Source organism: Nicotiana attenuata, unplaced genomic scaffold, assembly GCF_001879085.1.
Source record: "Nicotiana attenuata strain UT unplaced genomic scaffold, NIATTr2, whole genome shotgun sequence".
Classification (NCBI taxonomy): Eukaryota; Viridiplantae; Streptophyta; class Magnoliopsida; order Solanales; family Solanaceae; genus Nicotiana; species Nicotiana attenuata.
The window spans coordinates 31,691-42,615 of NW_017671450.1; the positions used below are offsets into that span (position 1 = coordinate 31,691).

Below are 10,925 nucleotides of genomic sequence, written 5' to 3' on the forward strand. Positions count from 1 at the left end.
CTATGTGAATGAGTTCAAATGAAGATGATGTTCTGACTTGACTAATGGGAAAAGGGAGCCTAGTTTGTCGTGCCTTAGCACAAATGTCACACACATAATTAAAATTTGAAGGAAAATGAATAAAACCGAGTTTCTTCATTACTGAAAAAGGCAGATGCCCCAACCTGACATGCCATTGAATTACATTAGGAACATCATTAGCTAGAACTGGAACTGAAAAAGGAACTTTACTAGACACTAGACTGGAATTGCTTCCTTTTGGAATGGAAATTACATCTTGACTAAATAGAATTCTAGACTCTGTAGTTCTAGGCTGGAGTAGATATAATCCATCTCTTACTTCACCAAAAACTTGTCCCCTCCTTATTAAAGGGACCTGCAATAGACATTCACTAGAAGTAAGGTTGATGATACATTTGAATTGAGAGCATAACTTATGAACAGATTACAAGTTATACTTAAAAGATGGAACATAAAGTACTCTTTCTAGAACCATATCAGGCTGAATGCAAACCTGCCCTATGTGTGTGACAAACAGCTGAAAAGAATTAGGCAAACTAATATGTAAAGGCACAGGTAAGGGTGATAGATTTAGGAAAGATTTGGAGTCAAAACACATATGTTCTGAGGCACCAGAATCAATTATCCAGGTTTTAGTATTAAAAACAGCAAGATATGTTCCTCCATATTTGAGAATAGTACCAGCAACAACATTGGCACTAATCTCTGAGCTTGCATTTGATGTGTTTCTAATCTGCACCTGCCTGATTATGTTTACTAGTTCAGAGACCCGTTCCTTACTGAAAAATTGTGTCTGACTCTTTTGGTTTCCTTCATTGTCTTCAAAAGACTTTCCATCACCCTGCTGATCTACTACTACATCATTTGTTTTGATTGTTTTTCCTTGAAAATTTCCACCCTTGGTAAATTGGAATTCATCAAGAAACCCTACAAGTTTGTAGCAATCAGCCCTTACATGTCCTATCTTTGAGCAATGACTACAAGTAACATTAGGATTATACTTGGACTTCTTTGGCTTAGACTTATGTTGTATGTTTCCTGGTTTTTGCTGAGTACTCCACCCCCTCTGCATTGGGTTGGTTTTCTGTGAGAATTTGTTAAGTGATCCTACCATAAAAGAGGCCCCATCAGTAGGGTATTGTGGACTCATATAGATTTCCCTTTGGCTCTCATCTTGTAGTAGAAGAGAATAAGTCTGATCCATGCCAGGCATAGGACTGATCCAAAGGTCCTTAGCGATGACACTGTCACCTATCTCTTTGGTCAAAGAGTTCAGCAACCAAGATGTGACCATGTCATTGCACCTACTCCACGAAGGATATTTTTTGTCATCCATTGTTGGTTTAGGAACAGAACCATTGATGAAGCCAAGTTTGTTCTTGGCCGAGATTGCAATGAGGACAGATCTCTTCCATCCTGAGAATCCTCTTCCATCGAATGGTGAACTCACAAGACCCATTCCTGGAGTATCAGAAGAGTGCAAGTGATAGGGATGATTGGAGTCATTGTTCACTCCACTGGTTGTGGATCCAGATGCTGAGATAGCAGTTGCTGCTTCAGTACCAGACATGGTTGAATCCAGAAATGGATAACAAAGAAGAAATTAGATAAAAACTTGAGATGATTTGTGAATGGATCGAGCTTAAATCTGCTCTGATACCATGAAAGAAAAGGGACTGAAATTTGTGAAATTTTCTCTGTATGATTTTTATTATCTGCAGCTTTGTTATATACAAATCTATGTATAGATACAAAAGAATGTTAATAAATATTCCCATACACTTGTACTATATACTATTGGCTAATTGCATAACTAACTAACAGAAATATTCCTTTACAATGTACTCTATCCATGTGCTATTCACGTGTGAAAAATTGTCATCTGAAATGTAGACCATTAAATCAATGGCTGTGATTTAGTCTTCTCTTAACAAAACAACGTCCCAGATGAAGTTGAATTTTTAGGATCAAAAGCTTGTGATCTTGACACATGTCACTCCTTGAAATAAAATTAGAGTCTCAACAGATCTCTTCAGACATAAGCTCAACTTTCCTTGTAGACTTCGAAAATTCTCATCTTACTCCTTCATCTTGTTCTCTCTTGTTTCTTCATTTTCTTTTGAATCAATATGGGGGTTTTGATCGTCAACAACTACGAATTTGATACAAATTCAGTCCAAATCACCTCCAATCTTCCTCAAATTTTGTATATAGACTCGTCTATATGTTTTAAATGAATCTCAACCATACCCATTGAAAAGTTACTTTTTGGCTTCGATTTTTGGAATCTTATATATATATTTTTTTGTATTTCATCACTTTATTTGCTACCCCATTCATGAAATTTCTTTTTCGTCTTACATCTAATGTTGCTAATTACGCTTAAAAATATGATAGGAGATCTTTGTGTGTGATTCTTGGAGAGAAATAACTTTATTTATTTGAATTTTCAATTTTTATATGTGCTTGACTAATTTTGGTAAGTGTATAATTAATGACTAGAGGTTGGTTAGTTGATCTTTTGGGACATTTCTATAAAATTCCCTACGGGATAAATTAGCTCAGGATTAGTGGTCTCTTATCTCTCGTATAAAACGAGCCTACGTGGGACAAAATGCACAATCAAGAGGGAACGGGTCGGGTTTGATTTCTCAGTCACCAACCCAATTACAGACGTGAGACCACCCGGTATTTCTCCTACCATTATCCTCCCCATCGATCACACCACCACCACCGGAAAAACCTTCATTCCTGGCGAATCGCTAATTCGAAGCCCTAAAATCATCCCTAAATTCCCACCTCAACCCTAACTAATCGTCATTCACAAAGCAACCTCCATTCAAATCCCGCTGTTCCATTCCTCAATTCGATAATCCGATCATCAAATTGTTGAATCAAGATGGTGTTAGCACAATTAGGGGGGAGCATATCACGTGCTCTCCAGCAAATGAGCAATGCCACAATCATTGATGAGAAAGTTCTCAACGAATGCCTCAATGAAATTACACGTGCCCTTCTTCAAGCTGATGTTCAGTTTAAGCTTGTCCGTGATATGACTACCAATATTAAGAAAATTGTTAATCTTGATGATCTTGCTGCTGGGCACAACAAGCGTAGGATCATTCAACAGGTTAGTTTCGCTTTCAATCTGATCTTTTACGCCAAAATTGAATTTTTTGCCTATAAATTTGCTTATTTTGGATTGTTTGTATACTTTTATTTGATTTTTTTTAAGTCAACATTTGAACTTGTGCATATTGTATAATTAGGGGTTCGCGGTGTGTGTCTGATGTCCTGCACTATCTTAGTGATTGGCTTTTCATTTGAATAAAATGTACTTATTTACCTCTCAGGAACAAATGAACCTTCAGAAATGTGCATGTTTGCTACTAATTATACTACTCTTTGATCAATTATACTTTTTTCCTCGTCACATTCTTCCATTGACTCATAACAATTTTCTTCGCTTGTATAGGCAGTCTTTAATGAGCTCTGCAAGATATTGGATCCTGGGAAGCCTTCTTTTACACCAAAAAAGGGGAAACCCAGTGTTGTTATGTTTGTTGGTTTGCAAGGTGAGTTGATAACAATTTCCACTTTAAATTTATATCATATGATACCTTAGCAATTTGGTGACTATCACATGACCAAAAGACTTTGCTTTTTAACGGCAATAAAAATTTGCGTGAAGACAATTGTTGAATCCCCTTCCAATTTTTTCACTTTGTAAGATGGATACCCTTATTTATTTTGTAATTTACCACAGGGTCTGGAAAGACAACAACATGTACGAAGTATGCATACTACCACCAGAAAAAAGGTTGGAAACCAGCTTTAGTGTGTGCGGATACATTCAGAGCTGGTGCTTTCGATCAATTGAAGCAAAATGCAACAAAAGCCAAGATACCCTTTTATGGAAGGCATATACTCTTCTCGATCTCTTAGTGTCACCTTCTCTTTACAGTTTTAGAAGGTTGATGAGGATATAATCATCGTGAATGTTCCTCCATCCTTCTTTGTGAAGGTGTTCTACATACTGGTTGGTTAATTAAACTGATAAACAATGCCATAGGCTTTTAGGGGTCAGAGATTTTAAGTGTATTTAGACAGAGGATTGGAGGACTAAGTGTGAGCGGTTTTTTTGCTAAGACGCGTTAAAAAGATTACTTAAAATAAAAAAGACTCGTCAAAGAGAGTAAAAATCAATAGTTGTCAGCTGACTGAGAATCATTAGGCAATATCTAATCATGAGTGGTAATAGAGAAACAAAGGTACATAACTCGCAGTTATCTGCTTATGAAATAGTTTCTTCAGGCAGAGGATTGCATATCTATTTGGATTCACCTTTTGTTATCAATTTGGCAGAAGTCCCTATGCTACCTGCTTATGGGAGGAAAGTCCTTAAGCTACTTTGCTCAAGAGCTCATCACTGAGAAACCAATGGTTTCTTCTTCTGTTTTATTTTTATTTGTTCAAATCAAATGAAAGTGGACAGTTGTTTGACCTCGGTTTTGCCTAGTTGCTTCACCCCTATGAAGAATAAAAGAAGCTACTCATCTGTTTTTGATTGGATTGAGTAGTCTGCTATTGTTGCATGTTTGCTGCTATGAATTAATAGTTAATTAGGTTTTGCTGATCCGCTTTTCCTGTTCTAAGCAACACTATAGGCAATTTTGTATTTTGATTTACTGAATGTTTCTGCAACAGCTACACGGAGTCAGACCCTGTGAGAATAGCAGCTGAAGGTGTTGAAACATTTAAGAAGGAAAATTGTGATCTAATAATTGTTGATACCAGTGGGCGCCACAAACAAGAAGCTGCTCTTTTTGAAGAGATGCGACAAGTTTCTGAAGCAACGGTATGTATTACAATGCTCCAAATATATGGTTAGCTTTAATAAGAAATGCTAATCTTTCTATTTGCTTTTCCAGAAACCAGATCTTGTGATATTTGTTATGGATAGCAGTATTGGTCAAGCTGCGTTTGATCAAGCTCAAGCATTTAAGCAAAGTGTCGCAGTTGGAGCTGTGATTGTTACTAAGATGGATGGCCATGCAAAAGGAGGTGGTGCCCTCAGTGCGTAAGTTTGCTTGCTACGGTTGTAGCAGTTACTATAATTTATAATGCCTTCTTTTGGTAATGAGCACTCTTATATAACTAAATAAAACATGCCTTTGAGCACGTCTGGGCAACTTCAAGGGTGACAACTTTAAACCATGTCAGTTGCAGAGCTTGTTTGGTCAAACTTCTAAAAACTGCTTATTTTAAGAAGCACTTTTGTCAAAATAACTTTTCCAAAAAGTACTTTCAAAGAGAGGCAGATTGTGTTTGGCCAATTCATCTTAGAAGTGCTTCTTTTAGTATTTGATTAACAAGTTGTGTTTGGCCAATCTTTCTAAACAGTGCTTTTGAGTGTCAAAGAGTATTAAGGTTCATTTACAATTAGTATTATTTGAATAGAGAAATGTTTTTAAATATTCTTTTATGAAAGGCTGTAAATAAGGTTTTTTTTTTTAGTTAAACTTTTAAAATAAAATAATACTAATTTAATCATTATAATAGTTTAAACAAATAAAAGGAAGAGGAGAAGAGGGTTGTTATTATATTTGAGGGATGTATGGGTTAAATTAATGTGAGACAGTTTGGTAAATATAAATTTTTAGTAAGGATATTTTTGTCTTGAAAGAATCAGTTTCTGCTTTTGCTTCTTGGAAGAAGCAGAAATTTGTCGTTTTCCCCAAACAGCAGAAAACTGCTTATGCTGCTGCTCGAAAGCACTTTTTGTTTTTGGTAGACCTCAAAATCTCCCCTTTTGGCGTCCCAGACAATTGGTGGCGAAACAGGCTAGCTTTCTGTTAATATAATTTTTTGGTTGGGTAACACATATTCTTATAACCTCTTTCACTTAAGTACTCTAAGCTATGGAACATGTTCCTTAGAAAATTATTATTCTTTATATGACAAGTTCAATTTATATGGAAACAAAATGAGATGCTGTTCAGGGCTTGAAATTTGAAGGTTTCTAATTGGTTCATACAACACTAAGCCATAACTTCTGCTGTTTCTTGTCTAGGATATACACATATTTCCTGAAGTGTTGATTAAACTATGAATTTCACTGCCCTGTCCTGATATGTCCGTTCTTTTGCTTACAATCACTTCTTTTTCATATTTTCAATTCCTAAATTAGATCTAGTTTCACCAGTTATTTTTGTGCAATGAAATTTATAACCTGATTTTGGGAGTGAGCAAGATATATTATCTGTCTCTCTTGTATGCAGAGTTGCTGCAACAAAAAGTCCCGTCATATTTATTGGAACTGGTGAACACATGGACGAGTTTGAAGTTTTCGATGTTAAGCCATTTGTCAGCCGTCTTTTAGGTTTGCATCTCTTTTGTCAATTCCTCACCTTTGCTTGGACACATTTTCATCTCCACTGCAATTTGATTTATGTTGCTGATATCTGTTGTCCTATTGTGTCGATCTCTACTAGGCATGGGCGACTGGTCTGGGTTCATGGACAAGATACATGAAGTTGTCCCAATGGATCAACAGCCTGAGCTTCTTCAGAAGTTATCGGAAGGACACTTTACCTTGAGGATAATGTATGAGCAATTTCAAAACATACTTAAAATGGGTCCCATTGGCCAGGTTTGTTACTTGCTTGCTTTAAATTTTCTGATTTTTCTGAGGACTTTTTCTCTTTTTCCATAGTTTTGGATGTTCACCGTCAACTTCTTAACATTTTGGTTGGAAAAGTTTCATCACTATCCAATTCGTTTGGAAAGATGCAACTTAATTATAGTCCATCAGCAGGCGCTTATGCTATGTTCTTGTGTCTATAGTTCCTGCAGTATATCTTTCTTTGGTCCGTTTGCTATTTTTTTTCTTCTTTTCTTTCTGATAAACCATAAATATTGATAAAATAACTTAGTGCAAGCTCAATATCCTTTTCTAGTTCCTTGAATACAACTGAAAGGGATTTGTCAACCCTAACTCTTTTGCTCACCACAACCCCGTTCTCTTTAGTCTCTCTCTCTCTCTCTCTCTCACCTGCATGTCTTTTTCCCTGCTAGAAGTCGACATGATGTCATCTTACACGTTTGTATTGTGGTATAGGTCTTCTCAATGCTTCCAGGATTTAGTGCAGAGTTGATGCCAAAAGGCCGCGAAAAGGAAAGCCAGGCAAAAATTAAACGATACATGACAATGATGGATTCAATGACTAATGAAGGCAAGTGATCTAGTCCTAAGAGTTTTACGCATTAGTTGGTTTTAGAGTTTAGATCGACGTTTTGATTTAAAATTCTAATACAATTGCAGAATTGGATAGTTCCAACCCGAAGCTTATGACAGATTCCCGAATTATGCGGATAGCTAGGGGCTCCGGTCGCCAAGTGCATGAGGTGATGGAAATGATGGAGGAATACAAACGACTGGCGAAGATATGGAGTAAGATGAAGGGGCTTAAGATTCCAAAGAAGGGAGAGATGAGTGCCTTGTCTCGAAATATGAATGCGCAACACATGAGCAAAGTCCTGCCCCCTCAGATGTTGAAGCAAATAGGTGGCATGGGTGGTTTGCAGAACTTGATGAAGCAAATGGGCGGAATGGGCGGAATGGGTTCCGCCAAGGACATGATGGGTATGTTTGGTGGTGGAGACAAGTAATATGATTACATCAAAGCACATTTTTACTGGAAAAGCATCTTAACCCCCGGAGTTTCCTCTTGCCCTTTGTATTATTCGCCACAGATTTTGGATTTTTGGAATTATAGGGAGTAGATCATGTCAACAGAAGGAATTTGTTATGAGTTTGCTGCTTCTTGATTTTCTTGCTGTATTTATGTAGTCACTAGGTTCCCCAGTATTCATTTTCTTATATTAGAGCATGGTCATACCCCTCCTCCCCTTCCGTTTAAGGAAGACATCTCAGGTATTCGCAAATAGGTGGATGGGATGTGTCAAGAGTACAGATTAACAGTGTAGATGTCAATCTTTTCTTTCTTTAGGCTTTTACTAGAGTGTTTTTCGACTCTCCAAATGCTCAGGTGTAGAGGTCCATTTTTTCTCCTTCGTGGGGTAGGAGAGCGAAGGGGTGGGGTGGGGGGGGGGGGGGGGTCAAATTTCCAGTTATGGGAAGCTGGAGAGGCCATTCATAGCTTTAGTACACTGTCTAAAGACGTGCAGAGGGTCTCCGTTGGAAGACTTATCTTTGTTTTTCCATGATCTATGAGTGGTACAGAGTCCATAAATGACAGCTCTGTTTCCTCAATCTAGCATTTTCAATGAAATCCTCAGCAAGAAATTTTCTTAAATCTAATATGTTGTCCTTTCGTTTCAGTTTGTCAGATTGGTTTGCTTGTTATTGCCCTACCTTTTTTCCTTCCTGAGCTAAGGGTCTACCGGAAACAACCTCTCTGCCTTTTTAAAGGCAGGGGTAAGGTCTGCGTATATTCTACCCTTTCAGACCCCACTTGTGAGACTATAGTGTGTTTTCTGTTGTTGTTGTTGTTGTTGTTGTAATATGTTGTCCTTGAAGAGCCTTCATCAAGTTTTGATTAGCTCCACCGAATGGTGTTGCGGATGGTTGGATATTGTGTAAATATTTTTGTTGGTTAAGCTCCTTTTTAAATACAATGAGAAGTTAATTGGCAGATTTCTTGGGATGATTATGAATGACAACAAACCTAGACCACCTAAATATACCCTTCTAAACTTATGTTACATATTCAGGAATACCTAAGAAATGGCACACAAAACAGATGTTTATTTTAACGAACTCCCTAATAGGTAATGTGAAAGTATTGACAAACAGTGGGTTTGTCGTGTAGAATTATTCCTCAGGCTGGATTAAGCATCAGAATTCCACTGACCCTTATTTAAAACATGGGCCAGTCACTATCTTCTAATCAAAGGGGCTAACACTAGTATAAGAAAAAAGAGTCAAAGAGATATGATGCTTCCATAAAATGACGCGGAAAGCAATATGATTTGACAAAGTTGTAGACATCACGCAAAGCTACCTAAATTGCTGCCAAAAAAATTCCTTTTATCCTTCTGCAATTAGTCAAGAAGCTTGTTGGCCTTCCAATACGGGGCGGATCTAGGATTTTAATTTTCTGGGTTCAACATTTAAAGTTTTTAGCATTGAACCCATTATAGTTTTAAAGGTATAGGTTCATATCTTCTTTTTATTACTTGTGGTGATTTTTACACATAAATTTATGCTCTACGCTGAAATTATTGCGTTCAATCGAACCCGGTAACTCTATGTTGCATCTGCCCCCGCTTCCAACCGTCGTCTCAATTCATGACTCGTGATCTTTCTTTTACTCAATAAATATTCTTTTCGCCAACATCTTTTCTTCCAACATCTAATCACAACAACATACCCAGTGTAATCCCACAAGTGAGGTCTGGGGATTGTAATAATGTATAGGCAGACATTACGCTTACCTTGTAAAGATAGAGAGGTTATTTCCGATAGACCCTCAACCAACATCTAATCACAATATGAAGGTAATTTTACGGATGATCATACAACTTATTGTCGATCGGACTAAAGTTATAAAACACAAACAAGCTGCCTCTTCGCAATTCACATTACAATCTATGTGGTAACATTATAACGATAAAACTCATTTTCAGACCCAACCTAACGCTCGATGTCTTTCATCGTGAGTTATTTGCATCTAAGTCAAATTATGGAGGTTTTGGGGTTAAAAGTGGTGTCACGTGGAATATGTAAAGTGAGTTATTGACGTAGTTATACTAACATCACAATTTTATACATTTAGCAGCGTATTACTTGGTTTTCCAACATTAAATTTAGCATTTTCAGTTGTCTATTTATCTTCCGTTTTTAAAATTAATTTCATGAGTTTGGAGCAATAAACAGAAAATCGAATGACGATCTTGAAATTATCCCATATACTTGATATTGTTGTAAAGATTGATTTTGAACTGTCAAGAATCAATTCAAAATCAATGCAAATTCTCAACGAGTCTATACACTTTTCAATTGACTCTTTTTCCTAGTGTTATTTTCTTCTCTTTTTCAACCCCTACCCCACCCTTGTCGAGGAGATGGAGAGATGTGCGTTGCAGAAGTGAGGGACCAAATACCACAGATAAGGTTTTGAATGGATGACAAAAATATGTGTCACAATTTTAAGAACCATATTGTCCTTTTCTTGTAAGACTAAGTTTGTCATCTAACTTAGATGGTAATGTGTGAATTGGACTTGTCAGAATCTTCCCTTAACGTAAAAATTCTTACTTTTTAACATCCTTCTAAAGTCAACAATGTCGCTATTTTGCAAGACACATTTTGGAAAACTACTACATTTCTCCACTTCATACTCATATGTTTGCAAACTAGCTAAGTAAAGAAAATGACCATTCAAGGCAAGTTATGTTGTGAATTATGTTTATCTTTCGACTTTTCTTGAAGATTAACCGTTTTTATGATGCAGCTTCCGTTATCATATGACGATCTCGAGGAAGGAAAAAGCGATAAGATGAATCGAATTTACTGTTTATTGTATGTAAGACCTCACTGATATCACTAGGTTATAAAGAGCAATTGGTGTTAATAGAACCTTTTAGATTAGGGATCGGAACCTAGGTGGTATTAAAGTTACAATTTCTCGTTACAATAGGTATATTTGGAGTTTGTCAAAATAAGCTTTGGGCCTAACTCACATCCTAAAGCTAGCTCGAAGGGAGGAGAATTGCCCAAGGAGACCACGGATATCATCCCGGTACGATGTGGGAATCATCTCATTCATCACTCTCCGCCCCCACTCACGCCCAGATCCGGACATTCTTTATCCGAAGTTCCACTGCCTGGTCTGGAGCATGCACAATCACGGACCGGGGTCCCCCCCCCCCCCCCCACC

General features: G+C 37.2%; 1 protein-coding gene across 1 annotated transcript; it reads left to right on the top strand.

Annotated features, from left to right (window-relative positions):
• The first annotated feature begins 2,618 nt into the window (after positions 1-2,618).
• On the top strand, positions 2,619-7,906 carry LOC109208364 (signal recognition particle 54 kDa protein 2). The gene is made up of 9 exons (XM_019371467.1): positions 2,619-3,151; positions 3,497-3,596; positions 3,788-3,941; positions 4,729-4,879; positions 4,953-5,101; positions 6,303-6,403; positions 6,516-6,673; positions 7,142-7,256; positions 7,346-7,906. The coding sequence occupies exons 1-9, from the start codon at positions 2,921-2,923 to the stop codon at positions 7,690-7,692; spliced, it is 1,506 nt and encodes a 501-aa protein (XP_019227012.1). The 5' UTR covers positions 2,619-2,920; the 3' UTR covers positions 7,693-7,906.
• The last annotated feature ends 3,019 nt before the right edge of the window (positions 7,907-10,925 follow it).

Bases quoted from the DNA above. Each gene is read 5' to 3' on its own strand.
- LOC109208364 (XM_019371467.1), top strand. From the start codon at position 2,921: ATGGTGTTAGCACAATTAGGGGGGAGCATATCACGTGCTCTCCAGCAA. The intron at 3,597-3,787 runs GTGAGTTGATAA...AATTTACCACAG, and splicing joins TATGTTTGTTGGTTTGCAAG to GGTCTGGAAAGACAACAACA. The intron at 4,880-4,952 runs GTATGTATTACA...TTGCTTTTCCAG, and splicing joins GACAAGTTTCTGAAGCAACG to AAACCAGATCTTGTGATATT.